This window comes from Mus caroli, unplaced genomic scaffold (assembly GCF_978045245.1).
Source record: "Mus caroli unplaced genomic scaffold, Mus_caroli_1 scaffold_9, whole genome shotgun sequence".
Taxonomy (NCBI): Eukaryota; Metazoa; Chordata; class Mammalia; order Rodentia; family Muridae; genus Mus; species Mus caroli.
In genome coordinates this window covers 86,635,739-86,663,575 of record NW_028227264.1, presented here as the reverse complement: position 1 = coordinate 86,663,575, position 27,837 = coordinate 86,635,739, and the positions used below count along the sequence as shown (strand labels likewise).

Sequence of the window (27,837 nt, the reverse complement as noted above, 5' to 3'; positions counted from 1 at the left end):
ACTTTCCCCTCTGAAAACCCTCTATCCCAGCCTCCTCCCGCTGCTTCTATGAGGGTGTTCCCCCACCCACTCGCCCACCCACTCCCACCTCACCACCCTGGCATTCCCCTACACTGGGACATCAATCCTTCACAGCACTCTTCACAGCGCTCCTTATCCTTGATTTACAGACAAAGAGACCAAGCTCAAGGAACATTCATGGAACTGTATCGTGGCTGCAGAATTGCCATGAGAGAGAGAGCTGAGACTTGATCTTCAGTTCCCAAACCCCTTCCTTATGTTCCATTTCTTTATATCTAGTCATTAAGTTTTTTAAAACCTTTGCATGTGCATGTACCCGTGTATGCTTGTAGGCATGTGTGCCTACCATATGTGTGCATGGGTAAACACACGTGTGTGTGAGTATGCAAACAGAGACTTGTGCACACACCAGCATGAGTGTGGAGGTCAGAGGACAACTTCAGGTTTAAGCCCTCACCTTTCACCTGGTTTGAGACAGCCTCTGTACTTTCTGTTGTCCTTCACCACTGTGTATGCTCAGATGGCTTGACAACAAACTTCCGAGAATTCTCACATTTCCCCCACCTCCCGTTCTCACGTTTGAAGCTCTGGGATTATAGACATATGCTTATGTGCCCAGCGTACATGAGTTCTAGAGATGTAAACTCAGGTCTTTCAAACACCTTAGCCACTGAACTGTCTCCCCACTCTGTTCCCTTACTTTTAACCATTTCTCCTACTTTTGCAGCTGAAGTTGAAACAGCCAATTTTCATACATATTACCCTATCCTATTCATTCACAGCTCCTTTATTTCTATAAAGTGGGGAGAGTAGCTGTCTAAATGCTATGTAAATGGACCTAAAAGGCTCAGCATAGAGTGTAGTGCGTGATAGCAGCCAACATATATGAGGTTAGAGTGATGTCACTGCCACTGTCCAGTGTAACACCTTAAGTATCAATAACTTGTCAACAGTAGACACTTGAATGTCATGCTCGTCAACACGTAGTCTAAGTCAAACTGATACAGCCCTTAGCACACTTCTAGAATAGTAAGGCTTACCACTGATTCAATAATCAGTTTTTATTGAAGTTAAAACCTAGAAAGTGACAAGCTGAGAGAAGAAAAGTTAGAAACCACAATGTGATACCTACCAGAATCTCCCTTGGAGTTGGCCAAGGGATGGTTCTGAAGTGGGATATGTCTACCTGCAGCTTCCAGAGAAATGGTATTCACTGACTGTGATCTTTTAAGAAGCTTATTGGCAGCTTGCATTTCCAGAAATGGGCTGATCCAGGTCTGATTGGATAGTCGTCTGGGTGGCTTCTGCTCTTCATTGATTGTAAAGAGCAGATCATCTTCCTCCATTTCACTGGATGATGACAGGGAAGGACAGGCTTCTCCACCAATTTCTTCATCGAGGGAAATGGTGCTCGCAGGAGACTTGGGGATTGTGTACTGGTGAACGCAAAGTAGTCTTTTACCTGTCATTGGACTATGAGTTCCTATAGATCCTGTAAAAGGGAAATACATTAGTTTGAAAGCATCACTTCAAAAATCAACTTCTAGATTAATGGAAGGAAGGATGGATCCAGATATCAAGAGTTTTGTGTTTCAAACCTGAGCAAGCGTAAATGACCGTAAAAGGAACTGGGGTGTGGGAAGAAAAAAAGCTGGGAAGAATGTGGAGAGAAACAAATGGCTGTGAAGACTTTAAGTCTGAGCTATGTAGCAAATCCTATATGAGCCTTGAATATAGTTACCACTTAGTCCTTGAAAGAGCCATAGCTAGCTGAGAGTATTATTATCTCCATTTTGTAGTCATAACACTATCTCAAAGCCTATAAGTCACACGCACACGCACACACACATACACTGTATTGAAACTCTGATTTGCAATACTTATACCTTGTACTTTCAGTATCTACACATGTAGTCTTGGTAGGAAATAAAGTTTTTAAAAATGTAATTAAAGATGAAGCCATGCTGAATGGGGCTTCATTTTGTTTCTCAATATTAGAAAGCTGAGACACACGAGAGAGAGCATGTGCTTCATGGAGACATAGACAGGTGAAGCCCTGTAAAGATGGAGACAGGGATTAGGAGCCAAAGATAAATGCATACATTCATACATACATACATACATACATGGCACATTGGTAATTCCAATGTCATGGAATCAGAGATAAGTGGGTCTCTGGGGCTTAGTGGCCAGTCATTCTAGGCTGCTTGGCAAGTTCCAGGCCAAGGAGAGATTAAACGTAAGCCTCCAACAGTCAAAGATAGGCATGGATTCAGCTAGGACAATGTCAACTTTCCTTGTCACAGACAGTGGTGCCTTGGAGAAGAAGCTAAGGAGAAGATGGCTTAAAGAAATAGCTAAGAAACAATTCTGATATCTTAGCCAGAAGTAGTGGGCAAGTTATAGATGGAGAAAAAGAGTAATAAGTCTCTGGAGTTTGCAACCAGATGAACAGTATAGGGTTGTGCATATGCATGTGAGTGTGCATGTATATATGTGTGACTGTGTATATGTGTTTATGTATAATGGGTATATGCATGTGTGGTGTGTGTAAATTTATGTGCCTGTGTCTGAGTGTATGTGTGTGTGGTGTCTCTGTGTGTCTATGTGTGTGTGTATTTGTGTGCCAGTGAGTGTGTATATTGTATGTGCATGTTTGTATATGTGTGTGTCATTGCATGTATGAAAGTATGTATGTGATTGTGTCTTTATGCTTTTGTAAATGTGTGTGGAATGTATGATGGTATGCATGCTTATGTCTGTGTGTATGTCTCCATGTATGAGTGTGTGTGTGTACATGTGTGTATGTCTGGTCTATATGTGGAGTGGGGTGTATTTGTGTGCATGTATGCAAGTGTGTGTGTGTGTGTGATTTTAGGATTATAAATAGGAAATATTTAGTATGAGAATGGACAAAGCTTATTTGTTTGTATCTAATTACTAAATTCAAGCTTCTTGTGATTCTGGTATTCTGGCCCAGCTCCTCTACATGTTTTATGTAAACAAAAACATAAATGTTGGCTTATTTTTAAGATCTGTTATTCTCTTCTTAGAATACTAGTAAAAGTCAGTGAAGGTGCCACACCTTAGGGCGAGGCATGAATCAGAGCTTTCTGTAATTCACAGCTCAGGAGTCCAGAAATTTCTCTTTAATTTTACAATACCTCAGATTCTCATTTCTAAAATATGAAGAATTGCACCTACCTTTTGAGACTATTATAAAGAACAAGGTTACATGGTGTGCATAGTGAAGTATAGTTGGCATGTAGAAAACAAATATTAAATATCAACACTATTACATCATAAAATTGATATTATATGAAAGAATAACTAAAACATAAGGATATAAAGCACACAATGTGAACAACAAAATTTGAAGAAAATAAACAAAAATCAACAATTCGAATGACCGAACCTCTATGAATCTTTAATTAGACAAAATTAAAATTCAGAGAGTTAAAACAGTTTAGCACTCCTACTGCAGATATATTTAGTGAAATCTTTTCATATAACGGTGACATAAAATGAAATTTTCAATGAGGAGGTAGGTAGTACAGAGAAAGAGAAATTTCCAGGGCTTAAGAATCTCCTTGAGTTGGGTGCTAAACAGTGTAGTTTTGAAAACTGAAGGGGATCTTGCAGAAAGCTATTGAACCTGTGAGAGATCGTATGACCAAATGGCCTACTTATTTATGCAGTCAATTGTGTCCTTTAGAAGGTTTATTCAAATCCTGAAATTGAGTAGCTGTGAATCTGCCCTTATTTGAAAATAGGGTTTTTACAGATGAAAATAAAGTTTAGGTCACTGGGATAATCTTCAGTTCAATATGACTGGTGCCCTTAAGAGAAGAGCGATAGAGACACAGATAGAGAGGAACACCATGGATGGGAGAGATGAAGAGATGCTCCAACTAATAAAGGAATGCCAAGAATTTCTATCAAAAGCAAAACAAGCACTGAAACAAATTTTCCCCCAGAAACTGCAGACAACACTTTTTGAGTCTTGCTCTCCAAAGAGAGAAAATAAAGTCTCTTGTTTTAACCTTCTCAGTTTGTGGTAATTTGCTACAATATCCCCCAAACAATTGCATACATTATAGCTTAAATTTGCACACATTATCCTAAAGTAATTACCAACAACTCTTCCACCTAAAACCAAAATGTTTGGATTTTGGAGATGGAAAAGAGAAGAATCTCAAATCACTGTGGAAGGGGAAGCTCTGGTCGAATGACTTGAGTTGTACCATGTAGAGGAGCTGGGCCAGAGTACCAGACATAAACTGTGTTGAATCAAAAGTGACCAAGAGGATACTGGCCATACTAACTGCCATATTCTGCCAAAACTACAACTATGTACAGTGAGAGATAATCACAGAAAGTAATCTGGAATCCCATTCAAGTGGGCTTATTCTTAGGCTATCTGTCCCATTTGAAGGGATCAGAGTCCTTCCAATCCTTTTATTGCCAAGAAAAAAATACAGATTTAAAACATTTTAGAGAGATTCATTTATTTATTTTTATATTTATTTGTTTGTTTGTTTGTTTGTTTGTTTGTTTGTTTTGAGACAGGGTTTCTCTGTATAGCCCTGGCTGTCCGGGAACTCACTTTGTAGATCAGGCTGGCCTTGAACTCAGAAATCTGTCTGCCTCTGCCTCCCAAGTGCTGGGATTAAAGGCGTGCGCCACTACGCCCGGCTGAGAATAATTTTTAAGACTGTAAAATCTTCTGATTTTTAAGTTTGGTATTTTTTAGTCTTCTAATTACGTAGTGTGGAATTCGCATGGCACAAGTACTCTCTGAAAGAGCACAAGCCACCAGTTAGTCTCTGTCACATAGTCAGACCTACAAGTGGCACAATCATTTACTTCCTCCTATAATATCTATACCTTAGAACAGAATATTTTAAATATTCATCTTGTATCTATAAGACTGCATTTGTATTCTCAGTTCACAGATAGTCTTAGATCTAGATATCTGGTCTACCTCCACATTAACTTGAATATCTGATTTTCATTTTCATTGTTTTGTTCTTTCATCTTAAACTTCATAGTTTGACATGGTAGACAATTTCTTTTTAAACTTTTCAAAATTCAGAGAAACATTTATAATCTTTCCAAAGTGGAAAATTCTGGTTTCTTTGGAAACTCAGCTACGTCAAATGATGTTTTGCTGGGCACACACGTGAAAGGATGTTTTGCTAAAGCAGGCACATAAAAGAATGTTTTCCTGAGGCAAACACAAGTGATGGGATGTTTTATTATAGCGGACACATGAAAGGATGCATGATGTTCAGAAGGAATATAAATATGACTCCACAAGCAGTAGGAACTCAAGCATTTGTTTGTTTTGCTTGCCTTACTGTTCTTCACTAACAATGTGTATTGGTTTGCCTTACATTGCTTTGCTGAGCACTGCTTGTAGTGATATTATTGAGAGAAATTCACCAAAGGACCGCTTCTGAGGTTCCTGCTGTTTCTTGCCACTTCTGAGGCCTTGGGCTGGTTGGCCTTGCAGGCTTCTTCAGGATTGAAATGTCCTTGCTGGTTTGTATATGGTGATTTCCAAGAGGACTGGACTGCAGCTGCTGATTCATATTTGTGTTGGCTACTGGACTGAACTGCTGATATCCTGACAAGATCGGACACCCCACCAAAAAACTATTTCTAAACTTCCCCTATGTCCTAAAAACTTTTCTCTTCCAATACCTCTGATGGGTGATGGGCTAGAGGGGAGGTTGAACATTTATTAAAGAAGGTTGAAAAAATATGCATACACCTTTCAAACTTGTAAGCTTCAGTTTTGGGTCTCTTGGTCCAAAAGGTGAATACCACTATAACTAATGGTATCAATCCATCCTTGTTCTGTTGTTCAAATATTGTAGATAGGATGGAAGGTCTAAACCACTTGAAATACACTGAATTTCCATTCACATCTAAGTAGTTGGAGATAAAGATAATTTAAATGTTATCTGAGACTAACCACCTTCAACCTCCAATGCTGTAAATATTTTGGAGATCTAAACTTTTACAACACTGCAACAAATATTCTACTGCTTCTCAGAAAAGCAATTAACTTTGCATTTTGTAAGATATTAGGTAATAAAAGCAGTATGTGTGACATTAAAATGGATAGTCATTCTGGTTATTAATTTAGTTATTTAACCAATATTTTAAGCATCTGTGATGGATTAGATATTATTCCTATGATGAATATTTATACAGTCTAATATAAGAAATTATTGAAGACAAAATTTATCAGTTGATTTATGCTAGAATGAATTAAAGTATATCAAACTAGATTTTTAATTTTACAGATTCTTGAATCAGTTTCTAGTATCATCAGTGATAACATGGTCACATTCACCTGGGCTAAGAGAACTACTGGTCATCTTGGTCTTAAATAGAGAGAGCAACTTCTCAAAATTCTTCTGAAATCTTCAATGGCTTTCAATATTTTTTTCTTAATTTTCCTTCTTAGCTAGTAACAAAATTTAAGCTTTATTCCAGAGCCAGTGGCTCGAAATCCAGCACTTCTTGGTAGGTTACACACCAAAATCTAATTCAGTCTTTTTAAACATTGGCTGTATACTAGGCAATATATATTAGGCAACAACATATTGGACATGTTTTTTTAAAAAATATGGTTCGTATCCTACTATTGGCAAACCCAGTGGATGGGACCCAGGTATCTGTGCTGTGAGGCCCCATTGTGATGAAGTCTTATTATTAGTATAAAGAGTCCTTGATCTGTGTAAATTATATGGGTTTCCAAAGGCTACTGTGTTTTACTCAGCAATATAAACTTGAAAATGAGCTGAAAAGTAATTTCTCTTCAAGTCTTTCTACATCCAGACACTGTATCAGAATCCAGCATATATACTCTTTATAAATCAAGTGTTACATTTTACATGTTTTCATAACAATAATCTCACCTGAGCCTCCCTAAACCTCTATGGCTTACTAATTTTACTAAGAGACTGAAGCCAAGTAAAAATAATCATCTTGACCATATGACTAGCCGAGCTGAAAGCAGGACCCAGGTAGTTTTGTTTTGCTAATTTACAATACACAAAATGCCTATAATGACAGCAGCTAAGAAATACTGGGCACTGACCACAAACTAAACAACACCCTACTAGCCCAGCTCTAGCCATAAGAAATGCTGCCTGCACTATGTCTAACACAGGGAATCAAAAATCACCATTTTCATATGATGGTCAGTGAATAAAACTGGCAGCACTAGGACATGAATCTATACATGACTTATACGAGATCCCTCTTCAAACCATGCTTGCAGGCTCCTGGTATAGGAATCTATAGACTATTGATACTTGTGTTTTGTTGGTGGTGGTAATAATGGTGATATACTGAAATTGTGCCAGTCATTTTACCTCACAAGGAACTCAGTTTCTTATTTTGCATTATAGATCTGCTATCTGCTACTAACTTCATGTTAAATAATATTCTGTCAGACAGGAGATTTAAAGGCACAATAAAAATAAACCTAAAAGCTGAAAGCATTTTACCAAAGCAACTTCTTATTTTCTTTGAGTTGCAAAGTTATTGTGATAAATCATAGTAGATTCTGGTATATTCTTTTGGGGAGGTTGGGTGAGAAGAGGCCAAGATAGCCAGGAACTCACCATGTAGAGCAAGCTAGTGTATTTACTTTCAGCTCAACAAGAAGACAATCGTGTTAATTTCTATGTCTTTGGGCATTTTCAGATCCAGAAAGTACTCCTTCATCGCTTCATACAGCCGTTCCTCAGAACTTCCCTGCATCCTTGCTTCCCCAGTTGATCTTGTCACCCAACAGTGTTTCTAACTCTGCCATGCTTATGTTATGAAAGACTGCCAGAAGCACTGACCTAAAACACCAAGGCAATTAATTCTCCCAAGCTCATTATATATGTATCATTTAGGTATGAATAGAGGATAAACCTATATGCTTTTGTTTCCTCCTATCAAACATTCATTCAAAAATGCTTGTTAAAAACCTACTATGTGCCTTACTTTATACTTGGTGTAAGTATAAATGTAGTTCTTATCCTCATGATGATTATAATTACTGTATATTATGGGTAAGAAAAACAGCACCACTAAATAGTTTTAAACAGAAAATAGTATCAAGGAAGACCCACAGGGTTGAGAGCAAGATTCCTAGGTGGCATTTCATCTCAAAAGATCAGGAGTCTGAAAGGGGTTTGCTTACTCTGAAGAGAATAAGATGCCATTCTGACCACTGAAAGCAGCCCCAAAGGCAGAGATAAAGTGAGCCCAGGGGGCCAGGGAGGAGTCTGGAGGTTGCACAGTAGGTGATAGAAATAACAGACAACAGATCACAGCATCTACAAGAATGCCAAGCAAGATTAATGAAAAGCATGAGCTGGAATGGCACACCCAAGGCCATCATTCTCAAACTGCAAAAAGTCAAACACAAAGAGTTAAAATAATGTGTAAACATGTATATACACATGCATGCATGCCTGTTCATGCAGGTGCATGTGACTATGCACATGTGTATGTGTTTGTGTGTATAGACCAGATGTTAACTTCAGGTATCATTCCTAAGGTACCGTCTACCTTGGTTTTTTTGTGGGGGTTTTTGTTTGTTTGTTTGGTTGGTTGGTTGGTTTGGTTTGGGTTTTTTGACAAGGTCTCTCACTGCCTTGGGAAACTTGGGGAATTGGTTAAACTGGCTGCAAGTCTCAGGGCTCTGATCTAAATGTCTGCCTTCCCACTGCTGGAATTACAAGGGAATGTCGCTGCACTCAGAATTTTTGTATGGATTCTGAGTATCAAACACAGGTCTTCATGCTTGCAAAGAAAAGCACTTCACACACTGAGCCATAAAGAGAAAACCTTGAAAGACCAAGGAAGAGAAAATGCTACCTTAAAGGAGATCCAGGAAAAGAATCACAGAAAGAGACATATGATATGCTATAGTAAGAATATTTAATAACAATCTGTTTCAAACATCACTACAAAAATAGATTTATGTTCATATCTTGAAAATAGAAAATAATATGTAAGGTCATTAGCATGATTGAGCTGATCCCTAATTATACATATTTCAAAGCATCATTTACATATAATATATAGAGTATTCTCAATTGTTAATTAAAATTCTATGAAATTCACAACAGAAATCAGAAGTCACATAATTAAGAAGGCAAAATAAAATATTCAAAGTGTTGAAAGACAAAAATAAACACATAGTTTCATATCCAGGGGAAAAAAATTCTCTAACATTAAAGGATAAATTCAGAATTTCTGAGAGCGGCAATGGTCACAAAACACTTGGTGGGATTCTTTCTCAAAGGCACTCTCCTGCTAGAAATGTTAAAGAAAATTATTTAGAGAGAAGAAGAAAGGGTATAGATCATCAACACAGATCTCATAGAGAGAGGCATAACTTGGAGGAAGGCTGAATACAATCACCTCTTTTTCTTCCTCTTAGTTGATCTGACAGTTAACTTCTGAAACAAGGCATAGTGCCAACTTCAATGCAAAATGGCATCCTTTACCATGTCTCCTGACTCCTTTCTCCGATTTACCTTTATTCAATTAGTATAATTTGTAATATACATGGCCGCGCCTAAGTTTAATTCCCCTCACAAGGATGAAAGTTTGGTGAAGGCATGTACCAACTCTGCTTCATACTCCTGCCATTTACTAGGCACTCAGGAACTAACTGTGGAAAGAAAAGACAAGGAAATGAGCTGCTCGTCTCTCTGATGGGCACTCTCAGTATGAAGGTTACCACTCTCCCTGTTCACCTCATCAGACCCCACTTCCTCTCTTTGGGTGTTGCCTGGAGATGGTCATTTCATCTCTTAGGGACAGGTCCACATCCCTGAGTTCATCAAAACCACCACACCAGCTCTAATAACCATGGAGCCTGTTCTCAAGCAAGGAAAGCAAACAAGGTTTGTCTCAGTGAACAGATCATCAAAATGTTGGGACACCAATTTTTACATGAAGAATTTGAGGACCATGTTGAGGTTCATGGGACAGTCCCTGATGTCGGCCATGAATGTGAGTGAATGAAGAATGAAGTAGCCACAAACAAAGCAGCCATTTGTCATGACTCAGACACACTACTGTATACAAAGGTGACAATGCCTGCCTTTAAGGGAGGAAAGCTATACCTTCGTTTAATATGATTGGACCACAAGGCTCTCCTATAGACTCATGAAGACAACCTCTCCATACCCGAAGAAAACATCAGTGCCTTCACACCCAGGGCACACTCTTTTGGCACTACTTCTTCCCACAACACCAAAAGAGTTGTTAAACCACAGAAAGCTCTCAGCCCAGTGCAGATCCATATAAACTGTTTCATTTCTAAACTTCTTTCATGACAAAATGCAATTGAAAGAGCAATAGCCTAAGCTAGACAATGGTGGCAACATGTCCTTAATTCCAGTCCGCAAGAGACAGAGGCAGGCAGGTTTCTGAATTTGAAGTCAGCCAGGTCTAAAGAGGAAGTCCAGACCATCCAAGTGAGACCTGGTGAGACCTTGTTTCAAAACCAAAACATCAACAAAAAGCACATTGGCTCAATAGCCTGAGCATTTGATTACTGTGTTCATTATTTTTTCTGAGTAAGACACAAGGCACTGTTACTCTGTTCAAGAATTAAGATGATTGCTATAGTAGTCCCTACACACACCCCCAAATCTGTGAGTTTCCAAATGAGGTTACTTTTAAAATTATACTTTTTTAAAAATTTAATTACAAACATGTTTCCATGTTGGGAAATTATGCTATCATTTTACATATCAAAAGTAATGGTGTGGAAATTATTTACCAAATAAAGTGCTTGCTGTGGGTATTGGTTTGGCCCCCACAGATGCATGTGTTTGAATACTTGGCCCACGGGGAGTGATACTATTAGGTTTGTCCTTGTTGGAATAGGCGTGGCCTCATTGGAGAAAGTGTGTCACTGTGGGGGTGGGCTTTGCCAGTCTTCTCCTATCAGCCTTCCAATCAATATATAGTACTCTCAGCTCCTCCTGGGCCATTTCTGCCTACATGTTGTCCTACTCCCATCTTGATGATAATAGACTGAACCTCTGAACCTGTAAGCCAGCTCCAATTAAATGTTGTCCTTTATAAGAGTTGCCTTGATCATGGAGTCTGTTCACAGCAATAAAACCCTAACTAAGATACTATGCAAGCACGAAGACCTGAATTTATACCCCTAGCACCCATGTAAAACAGGCTTGGTATACCTACAAGTCAAGCACTGAGGGGAGAGACATGTGAATGCAGGGGGCTCACTGACCAGCAGGGACAGTATAGCAGAAACAGTGAGCTCCAGGTTCAGTGCCTGAAAACATATAGTGGAGACATAATTAAGGCAAACACCCCAACATCAGCCTCTGGCCACCTCATGTTCCATCTTGGGTGAGTTCACCACTATGGGGATACACACACACATACACACACACACACACACACACACACACACACATGCACACACACACACACACACTAAAAATGGTGATTTCATCTATCATGACTTACAAAAATAAATACTGCCAGACTCACTATATTCTGTTACATGGAAATCCACAATTTGTTCACTCATTCTCTTACGAGTGTTATGAGCATAGAAATGGAGTCTAGTTTTACTTTGATAAATTTTTGATAACTGCTCTAACAATATTATAAGCAAGATCACTATGAAAATGCTTCTATGGGTTCTCCACATCTCGAAGAGTGAGATAGCCAAGTTGCAAATGGGCAAGCTTACCCCTCACCTTCTTACAGAGCACCTACTACATCGAAAATGGTTCATCAACTTACATTCCTACCACGAGTCTACTCAGCTTCCTGCTGCTCCACATTCTGCCACACTTGCAGTAGCTTATAGTTGATATTTATTTATTTATTTATTTATTTATTTATTTATTTATTTATTGCCATTTTAGTGAATGTTAGATGGTGTTTGCCCTGTGGTTTTACCTTTGTATCTTCCTAGTGAAGAACAAACACAGTCATCCCTCCTCCTACTAAATCTTGCACCAGCATGGTCTGCACGGGTATACCTATGGGCTGACTTCTGATCTCTCCTCTCTCTCCTGCTCTGTGGAGAGCTAGCTGGAGCAGAGTGGCAGAGCCCAGCAGAACAAAGTGGGGGGGGGTATAGTTAGGAAAGCCAAAGCGTTGACATTCTGCTTCGAAATGAATAACCAGGAGCTGATATCACTTCAGGGATTGAACTCACACAATTCCAATCTGGTCAAGCAGTATTTCTCACACAAAGATGTTCTTGAATGTTTCCTTCATTTTAAGTGATTGACTTACTTCAGCCACAACTGGCTTGATGTACAAAAGGCTGGTGCTGCCTGCCTGTTCCCACTTCAAACAATGCTCAGCCTTCTATGAACTAGTTTACACAGCTCTCATTTTGCACACTTGAACATGTGTAATGTCACAGTGTCACAACCAGTCTTGTAAATCACAAAACAAACTATCCTGGAAAATGGAGAGATTTATAAACATTTAAAACCACAGCATTTAATGGTTCAGAAAAACCAAATCTCCATGCATTTACTCTATAAGAAAAGCATGAGGTGCCTTCCACTTAAGTTACAGAATTCATCTGAAATGGTTCTTAGTTGGTTTCATGAATAAATGATTCTGATGAATAAAAGTGAGAGGGAAGATGAGAGGGAAGCCATCACAAGGAGCCAGAATCAATTAGAAGAGGAATTCAGGCTACCTCCAACCTCAGCCTTTGTTTATGGTATCACCAGAGACCTGTGTAGATATTATTTTGAAATTTAGAGCTTCAACTTGTATGAACATGAATCCACATGCTGAGATCTCGCATGCCTCCCTGAAATGGCAAAAAAGAACTCAACTGAGCCTATTCTTGCATTAAAGCAACACACTGTGGAAGGCCTGAATATAAACCATCTATGCTTGATTAATTAGGTTTGTAAGCATTGTTTCAGAACCAAACAATATTTCTAAAGATTTCAATAGTTCAAAGATTGCCCTATGGCCGTCTGGCCAATACATCTTCCAACACATGCAGTTTACAAGCATTTTTCTTCCCAATATGTTGTCTTTGGTTGGTGCGACATTGTTTGAGTGCGGGGCTATTTGGGTCATGGTGGTTTTCTCCTCTGCACAGCAGTGGTGCTGAGCACAGCACTTTGACCATACATCTTCCATGTCATTTCCATCAAAGGCACATGACACTTCCTGGTGACCAATCAGGAGTGGTCCAGCATCCTAACAGAGGGCATATTGGCAAGCCAAGCTTTCTTAATGACAGCCATTGTTCGGGTCCAACAAAAGGGAGGTCCTGAATATTAACATGTGGCCTTGTGTAAGGGTCATCAGTATGGCACATCCATCATATTTCACAGCTGAGAAAGAGAACTTTATATGTTCTGTCCAAACCTACTGTTGTCTAAATAAATGTCGTGGGCTGACAGCTGACACCAACCAGGCAATGGTCTTGAGTGATGACTGCCTCTTTATGTATCTCTTTGCCTCTTTGAAGCAGCAACAGACATTATTGGTGAGAGATAGCATTTGAGGAATATACCTCGGGGACACAGGGGATTTAAATAACCAGTCAATCTAATTAAAATACCTATTTAAGGACATGTAATCATTAGGCCGAATGACATCTGCTTCTGAGAAGCATCCTTTTCTGCACTAAAAAGAGAAAGCACATCCCAGCATCTTGAATAATGAGAAACATCAATGGGTCTGTGTAAAGTCCAAAAACTACCAGTAAGATTTGGACTATGAGTACAATTGGAAGAAGAGAGTCAGGGCCTAACCTCATTGACAGCACTGTCTTTTTTGTTAGATGCTAAACAAAGCAAACCCAAAAGGCAGAGCTGAATGGAGCTCAGTGTTGTCCCAAGCATTTAATACTGCATAACAGAAATGTGAGGTGATGGCTAGTGAGTATTATTGCTTAAAAGTAAAAATGTTTTGCCTCTTAAAAGATCTGGGGTAAAATATACAAGGACCAGAAAGATGAGCGAATAGGAATGGACATCTGAGCTCTCCCTCTAGCTGCACAATCATGGCAGGGAGCAGGGGGCTAGAAGAGAGGCAGGAGAGGACAGTCCCTTTCAGAGAGACCCTTCCCTCCACGGGGGAGGCATCCCTTCCTTCTGGAATGTTCTCCCCAGTCCTTTCCCCTATAACCATCTTAACCCTCTCTGGGTTCTTTTTCCAGTTGGATCCTTGCACTGTGTGTTCTCACAGTTTGCTGGACTTGTTTTATTATAACTCTCAATGTTTAAAAGTGCTTGTTGATAATCTTGTCTTTCACAGTCACACCGTGCCCAAGAAAAGAGAAGCAGAATGTTTATCTTATCACTGCGGATGCTCTAGAAACACTTAGGTATAAATGGCAACTTGCAAAATTAAAATAAGATTCAAGTCTGAGTGGAACATTATCTTTTTTTTTTTTTACTTAAAATATGTTTCTTCTTTTCTCCCTTTCTTTTCCTAGTTTATATTTAGGCAGGGTCTCTATAGATAGCCTCAAATTTTCCATCCTCTTGCCTCAACCTCCCAAGTGCTGGTATTGCAGGTCTATAACCCCCATACTTGACCTGAAAAATGTTTGTGTAAAAAGACAGAAATTCTCAGACATGTGAAGAAACTACTTGGCACTGCAACAATTCGCATTTATTATCTTGCAAATAAGGCATTGAATCCTCACTGGTCCCTGTGCCCTTCTTTCAGAAGAAGGCATTTGATAAAGAACAGGGAGAAGATAACTTTCAGACAGCAACCAAAACACAACACATCAAGGCACTCGCTACACACCTGAGCTCAGTCCCCAGGACCCACATGGTAGAAGGAAAGAACCTACCCCAGCAAGTGGTCTTCTGTAAGGAGAGAGAGAGAGAGAGAGAGAGAGAGAGAGAGATGGGTGAGAAGGAGAAAAGAAGGGAGGGAGGGAGGGAGGGAGGGAGGGAGGGAGGGAGGGAGGGAGGGAGGAAGGGAGGGAGGGAGGGAGGAAGGGAGGAAGGGAGGGACAGAGGGATAAAAATCATAAGAAAGTGACAGTTTCTAAGAAGATTAGTTATATATTTTGAGAAAATTTTTGAAAAAGTCTATCTCTGATACTTATGTGTGTGAATATATGGACATAGATATGCACACACATACACACATACACACACACACACACACAGAGAGAGAGAGAGAGAGAGAGAGATCCACTTGTCTTAGCATAGAGCCTTCTCTCTACTCAGAAAATCGTACTGCTAAAACAGAGTTGGCTCTTCAGAGCCAGAAGATGAAGCACCAAACCTTTTGTACAACTCCAGCCTTCTGTTGAGGCTCAAATAATTTTCCTTCTCTCCCAAATGGCTCTCTGGAAAAACTTGACTAAACACATTGTAACCAACGTTTTCATTTGTTAAAGGGGCTGGGGCTGGGGAACAACCAACTAAAGAAAAGAATATTCATCTTTATTATTTTCTGAATCTAACAGAGTGCCTGAGTGTGCTGCACTCTACAAATTCTCTATAAATAGTCACTAAAGAAACACATGAACATAGCCATGCTAAGAGTTCAAATCATTACCTTAACACCTTATTAAATGACACTATGATCATTTCTTTTTCCAGTCTCCCCCTCCAGGATCTGCAATCCCACAATTCTAAAGGTCTGAAACAGAAGCCTTCTTCTTGTTCTTAGATCTTTCTCTTTCTAGCTACAAGGAAGACAAGTCTCCAAGACCATTTCCCACTCTTTGGTGATAGTTAATAGGTCCAGGTTTGTGAAACTGAGTCACACTTGACCGATCAGATTCCTTCAGTGGGCTTCTGGTCTTAAGGCCTCAAAGGCCACATTTTAGGCCTTCATAAAGGTAGATGCCAGAAGTATGCTCAGGGAGCTATTGGCATTCAGATTTTAGGACTATATACAAGTGATTTCATTGAGAAAAATTACGGCATGTAATAAGAACAGGAGGTGAAAACAGATTCTTATGGGCTCAAAAGCCTCTGGATCACATCTTCCCCAAGGCCCACCTTACCCCAGATTCCATGTATTTTAGATGTATGCTTCACCTCTCTCTATTACTAATGTCGTTCAAATCAAAGTAGTTCTAATAAAGATAGGCTTTGTTCCTGCATTTGATCTGCCACAACTGTATTTGTGAGCTTAGCATCACTTCCACAAACGTCTCTTTGTGAAACACCATCTGTCTCATCTGTGTGCCTGCATGGATGGAGTGCCGTGACACATACTTAATGCACTGGAAAGACTTTCCATCCTCAAAAATGTGGCTCAGTGCTTCACAACTTTTAGCTGAATTCATAAAGAATAATAGTGGCAAGGCACCAGGTCGAAGAGAGTATGTGATCACCTGTTTGCTGTGGATTTGCAAAATTGTGCTCAGCTCCATTCTACCTGCCCCGTTCTACAGATGGGGAAGAAACAGGCTTGAAGAAATGAAGCTACTTCTATAAGGTTGCCCAACCTTCTAGGCTCAGCATAAAATATCCAAAATATTGTCTCACAGTCCATGGCTCATATTCAATTAATGCCCCAAGACCCCCTGAAATTGTGACCCGTTTCTATCCCACCCTTCCCCTGTAGCTGAACCCTATACTTCCCTGCTGCTCATTTAGAGCAGCCCCAAGCCTCTCTGCCTGTCTCTCATCAGAAAAGAAGACAGAAATAGTTATTCTGTTCATCCAGAAAAGAGGAAATTAATGGCTGATTAGATGCCTGTTCAACACAATGAGAATAAAAACCAGTCTTCATGGTGAATTATTGAATTAGGGGGCAACTTTCAGTGCCACTATGTCTACACAAAGCCAAACACCCCATAGACTCAGCCAAAAAAAAAAAAAATACAGTTTAGCAACAGAAAAAAAAAAGTGAAGTCAGTTGATCAGACAAAAGATGAAACAGACATCAAGACAGCAGTGAGATTATAGCCCAAACAGCACAATGACAATTCCTGATGCTCATATATAGAAAACAGAAACCCAATGGAATATACAAAAACAAAACAACACACAAACAAACAAACAGATCCATTAACTTGTGTGGAGGTGTGTGTTTCCACGGATTTTATTTATTTTTCAAATCCCAAGTTTCAGATCAAAATCAAGAAAGACAAAGACAGTGTCCAAAGGTACTGAGATACACCCAGCCCAGGATATTAAAAAGACACCTTTCTTTCAATAAGTCTGGCACATAACATATGATCATTCAACCTGCCTTAGATTCATATTTAGTGAGTTAAATATTACCCTCATTTTCTATGACACACAAAAGGCTATCAAGATGCATTTTTATCTATAAAAATTCTAAAAACTCATTTGGTGTCCACACTGATAGCAAAAACTAGAAAAATATCTGACTATATGTGACTATTGGGTATAATTTGAGACCTAAGTATGTGAACCGAGTTTTTTTAGACAGTGGCATTTTAATATCCTGTATCATCTCTTTCTTTGATCTGTGTTTCAGCTATGAGCAATAATGTTAGGTCTAAACATTAAAGTGGGCTATGAATCTATAGTTAGTTGTCATGTGGTCCCAGCTGACTAGATGAGATGCTGACTTACAAGTCATTTCAACTCCATTAAGAATAAGATAAAATTTACAAAAATTGCAAGTTTTAATAACTCATTAATTTAATTCACCCCCACAAGTCTACAAGCACTGGACTTAGGAGGCCGACAAAGGAAATAGTCAGGACCAACTGGAAAGAACCATTTTGTGAACTGAGTCCAAAGCTCCCAAGAGTAAATCCACAGCTGTCACTGGTTGGTGCTACCCTAAATACTGCTGAGCCATATGGAGCAGTGCTGAGGACTGCCTATTTTAAAATGCTCTCTTCATATTCTATTCTTTTCCGTATGTCTAGTCCTCACTTCAGAGTTACTATTCATTTCTATAAAAATAAGATCTTTGTCTTACAAGCAGTCTTCTCCCAAGCCCTCTCTTCACTACTATAGCCACAAATTGCCCCAGTCATTCTAAGACCAAATGACTGCAGTAAGAAAACCAGAGAACTATGGGAAGAAAAAAAGAGCCATATAAGATGACCTGTGAGCTATGCAGCTCCCATTTCTTGGCTTCTTCCAAATGATCTAATCAATGTAGGCAATAACAAACCTAACACGGGTATCAAATTGTCTCAAAATAAGCCAAATGTTTACAGGAAGTGTTCTGAAAAGCCTGAAGGACATAATCTGGTTAACCAAAAATTAACCAAAGTGTGCTTTCTGGAAAAGGGGGCTCCCCGTAGCTCAGGGTTGACTTAGAGCAATTATTCAAACAAAACGTTGGCGGCTGTGTTGGCGACAAAGTCATGTTTGCATAAAAGTAGAAGGAGGGACAAATATGCATGAAAATTAAATTTGGGCCTCTAGAACTACCCTTTGGGGGCCATAGAAGAGCTGATTACATGTTCACAGCTGGAATTGGTGTTGGCAGAGAAGGCCTTATTCATGGGCAGAGGGAGGGACTCCGTTTTTTTGAGTGACATCATGGTTGCAAGGCAAGGGTGACAGCATAAAAAGCATCTAATGCTGACAGCCAAAGCTGGAGCTCCCAGCCCCACACTGCTTGGATGAGGTGACTGACTGGTATTTTCACCACTGAGAAACCAGTGCTGCTTACAGTCTATTAAGGGCTCCTTCCCACATCACTCATCACAATTCCAGCGCACACGATGCATTAAGCAACATTTCCACTTAGAAGACAGCAGATCAGAGTCAAGAAGTAAGGCTTGCAAAAGCAAAGTTGAAGACAGAAGCTATGGCTCAGTGGTAGAGCACTGGCTTTGCATACACAAAACTGCAGCTTCAATCCTCAGCACTTCGAACACACACACACATACACACACACACACACACACTCTCACACACTCACAATCACAGCATACTGTCTCATACTCATATACTCTTTCTCTCTCTCTCTCTCTCTCTCTCCCTCTCTCTCTCACACACACACACACACACACACAACTGAAGGCCATAATAAGAGGCTGAACTGTCTTAGGACCAAAGCATTTGTGGACTTCAATACCAGGAACTGGGCATTTGACACATGTTCTAGATGTCTGGTGGCAGATCACATGCAGTGTAGCATTACCTTCAGACAACATGTTCCCCATCCTTAACCTGAGCTGGACCTATCGTTTGTTTTGCCCACTAGGATATGACAAAAATGATAAGTGCTTTCTACAGCGATGCAGACAAAAGAAAAGATGGGCAAACATTAGCTCAGTGAGCAGACAACTGTGCCCTATGGCTAGAAACAACACATTACACTGAGTAATGATAATAGCCAAAATCATAGAGCACTTTGATGTGCTAGGAAATATCAAAGCATTGTACTAGTACTCGCTACTCTAGTTTCTCAAACAGTCTGGGGATGTGCTGCTGCTAACAATGATGATGGTGATGATGGTGATGATGGTGATGATGGTGATGATGATGATGACTCTTCTCCCTTCCTCCTCCTCTTTTCTCTTCTTCCTTCTCTCCCTCCTCCTCCTCCTCTTCTTCTCTTTCCTCTCTCTCCATTCTTCCACCTACCCTACTTCCTCTTTCTCAGCAGTTAGAAATTTGGTCCAATGTCCCACAGATACTAGTTGACAAAATTTATATTCAAACCCAATGCTATTTGGATTCAGAGCCCATATTCTTCCTCTAGGATACAAGGTGTCTTTAAAAGCACTAGAAATAGCCTGGTGGGATTCACACTGTGTATTCAGTGGGAGCCAGGACTTCTGCAACTGTCTCACAGCTGGATCAGTTGTCCACTTATTTGCTCCGTAGTCTCTTCTCCACTGCACCATCCAAAATTGAATCAAATTCTATCGTCTTTCCCAAAAGTTGAATCAAGTCCTATCATCTCCTCATTCCGTCATCAGTCCCTTTTCACGGACATCCCTTGTCCTTATAGGAAGACAATCAAAACATTCTTTGTCATTTGTTGTGTGTGTGAGTGCACACGCACATGCATACACACAGGTATGCTGTAGGGTGCACATGTAACTGCCAGAGGACATCTCCCAGAAGCTGGCTCGCTTTCCCAGTGAGAGTCGGAATCCGTGTTACTAGGCTTTTCAGCAAGCATCCTTACCCACTGAGCCACCTCACCTGCCCTCACAGTTTCTCATGCTGTGTACTTCCTGGCTCCCACGACTCTGTTCACTTGCCTTACCACTCACACTTGAGCTGCTAGTTCTGATTCACACTTTCAGCACTCTGCCTTCGTGCCATTATCTCTGCTTAGAATACTATTTTTCAAACCTTGACTTTGGCTCTGCCTCTTTTCTCCCTGGAGCTCTGTGCATGCCTCATCTCCTCAAAGAGGCCTTTCTTGGTCACTTTCTCTAAAATGACACTTCTCAGTCACATTGATGTGTTCTTACCTTAATTTTCTTCACAGGATTTACCATTGAAATCACATGCTTATGTGGTTGGTTTGGTTTGGTTTGGTTTTATTTTGTTTTACTTTTAGTCACTTCTTTCATAATCAAGGGCTCTGATAAGAAGTTTACTCCATACGGGGCTCATTGATATTTCTGTTAGATCACAGATGCCTTTCTGACACAGCAGAAACAAATAAAACTAGAATTAAATCAGAATTTCAGATGAATGGTTTCTATACTTCATGGGCCATGCTTACAGTAAGACATTTGGAAATAAAGTGGGCCCCCTATGTTATATCTGAAACACCTGTTTCAAAAGAATAATGGTATCATTTACCCCCAAGTCATGCCTCACTGTTCTGAGTGTGTCTCTGCCAGTGGGTTAAACTGCAGGCAAAATATGGAGAAAACTTAATTTAAGGATGTAATGTCAATCTGGAGAAAGTAATTCTGTATGAGGAAGGGACATGAGGTGCACAAATATTCAAATAATTAACTGAAAAAGACCCTCTAGCCTCTGTAACCCTAACAACAGAGCTATGAACAGATACTGGACCGAATACAAGCTCCAAAGAACATTTTCAGGAAGCATAGGCTGGCCATGGTGGAGTGGGTTAGCCCTCACTTACCATTTGTAGGCTGAGAGTCATTGTGGATTATCTGCCACACTCCAGGCATTATTACAAATATCACTGGCAAGGAAACAACTGTGGTCCTCGACCTTCACACTACTGTGTCCTGAGAAAGGAGAACGGTAAGAAGCAGGAGGTGCTGTGCCATAGTAGACACAGAGAGCAGGGGAGCAGACACACACTCTGAGCTGTGGCAAAGTAAGATGGCCCAGTGTGAGAAAATAATGCTACTGCTCCTTACAGAACACTCCAGCTTCTCCAGTTCTAGAACATAGAGCCTACACAAAATCCCTAAGGTTCTCAGAGATGCCATGGCTAAAGTTAGGCAGGCATTGATGGAGAAAGCTATGATAACTTGTTTTTCATGGCTTTATGACACTCCTACCATACCTCCATCAGGACCTCATTTGTCCAAGAGGAGAAAAGGAGTTGGGATAATTGAGGAAGCCATCTATTGTTACCTTAAGTTCCTGCCAGACTATTCTAAAACATATCAACAATGTCCAAGCTCACTCCAAAATCTGACCACTGATAAGAAATTAGCTAGCACCTGATTTCAAGATCTATTTATTGGCCAGCTTAAGACTAGGTTACACTGCAATGACAACTGAAATTGTAATAATCAACTAGAGCATGGATTAAATATTATCATTCATGACTCATGATCATCAAGGTACCCATGAACTCTTCATGCTTGCCTGTAGCAAACGGGAAAACAACATACCCATCATAGTTCCTGCTCAGAGATGACTCACTTCTATTCATAAATTCAATAGCTAATGTTTGTCTCACAATCAGTATAATATCAGTGAAACATAGATGGATAATTCTTCCCCTTGAGGAGAACACGTTTTTAAAAATAGCCTTCCATTTCATCCATGACCACAGCCAAGGGACTAAGTATGGACACAGAAGACCTTAGAATGGGCACAAGCTCCTCCACTGCAAGTGAGCTAAGATGAAATTCTGTGTTCTAGCATTACCGCCAATAAACAAGACAACTGTCCACGTGGCCCTATTTAAAGGAAAACCAGTGAGAATGTTCAAGAGAGCTTCTAGAGGGGCTGGAGAGATGGCTCAGTGGTTAAGAGCACTGACTGCTCTTCTGAAGGTACTGAGTTCAAATCCCAGCAACCACATGGTGGCTCACAACCATCCGTAATGATGCCCTCTTCTTGGGTGTCTGAAGACAGCTATAGTGTACTTACATATAATAAATAAGTAAATTTTTGAGAGAGAGAGAGAGAGAGAGAGAGAGAGAGAGAGAGAGAGAGAGAGCTTCTGGAAAAGGTAACACATTATTCCTGGTCTCGCCTTCAAATAGCTTGCTTCAACCTGCAGACTAAGCAGACTAAGAAAAGTAAATTCTAATGCCTGTGGGCCATGCATATAAAACAAATCTCTCTTTCTCTCTCTCTCTCTCTCTCTCTCTCTCTCTCTCTCTCTCTCTCTCACACACACACACACACACACACACACACACACACACACCACACACAAAAAAAAACAATACAAAGACAGTAATGTTTAATTACATTTTGAAAATACATTAAAAATATAGAGAACTTTACAATTGACAATGATCCAACCATAACTACTTGATCTGAAAATAGATACACATCTGTTTCTACATCAAATGCATGACTGCTGCATGGCAGGGCTGAGCCAGGCTCTGCTCTCATTGAGCATGTAGAATGGTGGGAAGGCAGCCATTCCCACACATTGTAGAATAGTGAAGACAAAGCAAGCCCATGATCCCAGAGAGTAACGCAGGAGAAGCATGCAAGAGACATCAGTGGCCACAGGGAAACTAATTCCCTCTGCAAAGTAGCTCTAGAAAATATGAGACTGAAGCCCATAGGTCAGTGAGAGAGGAGCCTGGGACCTCCACTCCCTGCACAAACTGTGATACCATGGGGAGACCCTCATCAGATGTTCCTGTCATGGTCTTGAACTTTCAAGCCTCTAGGACTGTTAACATTAAAATAAACCCATATTCTTCGTAAATTACCTGGTTTCAACTAGTTTATCATAAGCATCTGAAAACAGACTGAAACAGTATCAACAGAAATTGGGAGGAGAGAAAACCAGGGGGTACATGAAAATAGAAATTAAAAGCATGCTAATAAAACAGCTCAAACAAAATGAAACCAAAGAACAGTATGGAAGGTACCATGCAAGCTGCTGCCGAGGAAGGAAGCAATCACTAATCATGCCTGGCTGGACTGGGTTCAAATCACAATGGTCAGAGTGGGAAGATATTGCCAAAGGTGAAGTAGTGGCACTTACATCTTGGAGGTAACCAATAGCTGTTTAGTTGGACCCAGGGCATGCTCAATAAAGGGGAATCATGCCTGATCCTACAAACCTAGCCAACTACCAATGGCTGATGAGGTTGTGGACCCTAGAGGAGAATCTACTACTGCCATTTTCCTAAGCTATTATAATTTCCAATTTCACTCTAAATACTGATACTTATTCCCACTAATAAATGTAGCTCTCGTCCCCATCAAAGAAGCCTCTTTTTGCAGAAGATGGAGATCATTACAGAAAGCCACAACTGGTCAAAATACAGAAAATTACTGACTATTGGATGTCCAATATCTATAGCACAACACCTACACCTAAGGCTCAGGGAAATTGGAGGGAAGAGGGGGGACAAAAATTATAAGTGGCAAAGGAATGTGAAATTTTCTCAGTGACTGTGTCTTCTATATGGGACAGCAGCAGCTAAGGTATACCCATAAGATCTCAACAACATGGTTACCTACATAAGTCCATATTAAATAAGACCTGAGCAATGACAACAGCAGTTAACATGCCAGCATGGATGGGGTAATCTCACAAGGCCCCACCCATAGTTGAGGACCTACAGCCATTAATGGCTGCCAAGAGAGGTTACCCAATACCAAGATACATGGATAAAACTTAATGGACTCAGCAGGTTCTATTTATATATATAAATGTATAAACTCAAGCAACAATAGTAATAAAAGAGATAAAACAGCAAAAAGAGGGTTAGAGAGATGGCTCAGAAGTTAAGAACACTGACTGCTCTTCCGAAGGTCCTGAGTTCAAATCCCAGCAACCACATGGTGACTTACAAACATCCATAATGAGATCCGATGCCCTATTCTGATGTGTCTGAAGACAGCTACAGTGTACTTACATATAATAAATAAATAAAATCTTTTTTAAAAAACAGCAAAAAGAAAGCAGTATCAATAATAGAAACAATGTAGGTGATAGATAACAATAGAGATAATACATGCAAGCACCTTGGAGATGGAGGAAGGAAAATTATGGGAAGGGAGAATAGCATACTAAAGTAGAGAGTTAAAGATGATCTACATATATTACATGCAAGCCTGAAACATCATAATGAAAGCAATTATTTTATATAATTAATAAAATGAAAAGAGGAATGTACAAAGACAACATAAATGTCAGACGTGCCATGTTCCTGATCATTTAGAGGCTCAAATGGAGGCCTCTGGTCTTAGCATTTGAATGGCAATGAGCTATTTATTACTCTAATGTAGAGAAACTTTTAATGATGGAGCAGGGGTGTGGGAGAGGGGACAGCAATTGATGGGGGCATCTCAGGGAGTAACTGGAGACCTAGGATGGTGGAGGCTCCAGGGAGTCTATGGGGGTGATCCTAGCTAAGACTCCAACCAGCAGGGAATATGAAGACTGAAGTGGCCACTTCCTATAGCCATTTGGGACTTTCAGAGAAGGGAGGGGGACATCAATCCCCCCACAAAACCTTCAACCCAAAATTTGTACTGCCTACAAGATGTTCAAAGATAAAGATGGGGCAGAGACTGGGGAAATGGCCAGCCAATTACTGACCCAACTTGAAACACATCCCATGTATGATAACCAATCCCTGACACTATTCTGCTATGCTTGCAGATAGGAGCCTAGCAAAACTATCTTCTGAGAGGCTTCATAGACCAGCATATGACCTACAGCCAAACATCAGGCAGTGCTCGGGGAGTCTTGTGGAAGAGTGAAGGATAGAATTGAGTGGGCCAGAGGGATCAAGGACAGCACAGAAAGACCTGCAGAGTCAACTAACCTGGGCCCATGGAGGCTCACAGAAACTGAACCACAAGTCAAAGAGCGGGCAGGGACTGGACCTAGGCATGCCCCACCAACACATATTTATAGCAGATGTGCAGCTTGGTCTTCATGTGGGTCTCCTAACAATTGGAGTGGAGACCGTCTTTGACTGTGTTGCTTGCCACTGAATTCCCTTTCCCAACTGGGTTTACCTAATTGGGTCTCAGAGGGAGAGGATGCACTTAGGTCTACTTCAACTAGATGTCCCACGATGGGGTGTTATGGGGGGAGGGGGGATTTCCCTTCCTTGAGGAGAAGGGAAGGAGGTAATGGGGGACAGGATTTATAAGGGTGGGATTGGAAGGAGAGGAGAGATTGGGGACTGGGGGATAGGGAGAGGGCAGGGATCGATATAAATAAACACCTATTGCTCCCAGGTCTTAAATTTTATTTAAATTTAATGTTACTCTTTAAGTATCTTGAAATTTGAAATTTGAAATTTTCAAAGAAAACTTAATCTCCATGTAAACTTAAATGTTTATCTAAAAAGGGAACCCACTATACTCACATACTAAATAAAACATTAAACATTCATGGTTATCTTAAAAAAGGACTATCAATTAAGAAAGTGCTTGAGCTCAAAGATTCTAATATCTCAATCACAGATGATTTCTGAAAACTCCCAACATCTCACTGGATTGAAATATTTATAAGCAGAAGTACTATTAGTACAAGAAACAAGAACCCAGTCACCCCTACACAGGCAGGGGGTGGGCTGTCTGGATCATAGAACTGATTCCTAAGAACATCAGACAAGAGAGCTAAAACCATCCAGTGGAATAAAAGACAGCATTTTCAACAAATGGTGCTGGCACAACTGGCAGTTATCATGTAGAAGAAGTCGAATTGATCCATTCCTATCTCCTTGTACTAAGGTCAAATCTAAGTGGATCAAGAAACTCCACATAAAACCAGAGACACTGAAACTTATAGAGAAGAAAGTGGGGGAAAGCCTCGAAGATATGTGCACACGGGGAAAATTCCTGAATAGAAGAGCAATGGCTTGTGCTGTAAGATCGAGAATCGACAAATGGGACCTCATAAACTTGCAAAGCTTCTGTAAGGCAAAAGACACCGTCAATAAGACAAAAAGGCCACCAACAGATTGGGAAAGGATCTTTACCTATCCTAAATCAGATAGGGGACTAATATCCAATATATATATAAAGAACTCAAGAAGGTGGAGTCTAGAAAATCAAATAACCCCATTAAAAAAATAGGGCTCAGAGTTAAACAAAGAATTCTCACCTGAGAAATACCAAATGGCTGAGAAGCAACTGAAAAAATGTTCAGCATCCTTAATCATCAGGGAAATGCAAATCAAAGCAACCCTGAGATTCCACCTCACACCAGTCAGAATGGCTAAGATCAAAAATTCAGGTGACAACAGATGCTGTCGAGGATGTGGAGAAAGAGGAACACTCCTCCATTGTTGGTGGGATTGCAAGCTTGTTCAACCACTCTGGAAATCAGTCTGGCGGTTCCTCAGAAAATTGGACATAGTACTACCGGAGGATCCAGCAATACCTCTCCTGGGCATATATCCAGAAGATGTCCCAACCGGTAAGAAGGACACATGCTCCACTATGTTCATAGCAGCCTTATTTATAGTAGCCAGATGTCCCTCAACAGAGGAATGGGTACAGAAAATGTGGTACATTTACACAATGGAGTACTACTCAGCTATTAAAAAGAATGAATTTATGAAATTCCTAGGCAAATGGATGGACCTGGAGGGCATCATCCTGAGTGAGGTAACCCAATCACAAAAGAACTCACAAGATATGTACTCACTGATAAGTGGATATTAGCCCAGAAACTTAGAATACCCAAGATACAAGATACAATTTGCAAAACACATGAAACTCAAGAAGAACAAAGACAAAAGTGTGGACACTTTGCCCCTTCTTAGAATTGGGAACAAAACACCCATGGAAGGAGTTACAGAGACAAAGTTCAGAGCTAAGATGAAAGGATGGACCATCTAGAGACTGCCATACCAGGGAATCCATCCCATAATCAGCCTCCAAACGCTGACACCATTGCACACACTAGCAAGATTTTGCTGAAAGGCCCCTGATATAGCTGTCTCTTGTGAGGTTATGCCAGGGCCTAGCAAACACAGAAGTGGATGCTCACAGTCAGCTATTGGATGGATCACAGGGCCCCCAATGGAGGAGCTAGAGAAAATACCCAAGGAGCTAAAGGGGTCTGCAACCCTATAGGTGGAACAACAATATGAACTAACCAGTACCCCCTGGAGCTCGTGTCTCTAGCTGTATATGAATCAGAACATGGCCTAGTCAACTATCACTGGGAAGAGAGGCCCATTGGTCTTGCAAACTTTATATGCCCCAGTACAGGGGAACACCAGGGCCAAGAAGTGGGAGTGGATGGGTAGGGGAGTAGGGAGGAGGGTCTGGGGGACTTTTGAGATAGCATTGGAAATGTAAATGAAGAAAATACCTAATTTAAAAAAAAAAAAAAGAACATCAGAAGTCAGGATGATAAAATCCCTGTTGCAAACAGTTCCTTGTCAGTGAACTTTAGAGTGACTTTGAAAACGGGAGTATGGAACCACTCAGGGCAACTGCTGATCTAGCATTTTAGGAATCTTCAAAAGCAGAGTCTTGTGGCAATCCTACACTCCCT

The 27,837-nt window shown here is 40.4% G+C and overlaps 1 protein-coding gene across 4 annotated transcripts in view; it reads right to left on the bottom strand.

Annotated features, from left to right (window-relative positions):
- Nucleotides 1–27,837, bottom strand: part of CUNH12orf42 (chromosome unknown C12orf42 homolog) — a 156,950-nt gene that overhangs the window by 3,215 nt on the left and 125,898 nt on the right. For 2 of the 4 annotated variants that reach the window (XM_021174791.2, XM_021174793.3), the window contains one exon: nucleotides 1,154–1,513. The exons of 1 other annotated variant lie outside the window; for it this stretch is intronic. In XM_021174791.2, coding sequence (XP_021030450.1) covers nucleotides 1,154–1,513 — 360 coding nt within the window. Of the gene's footprint in view, nucleotides 1–1,153; nucleotides 1,514–21,054; nucleotides 21,255–27,837 lie in introns of those variants that run through there. One more of the 4 variants, XM_021174794.1, reaches the window with a different exon arrangement.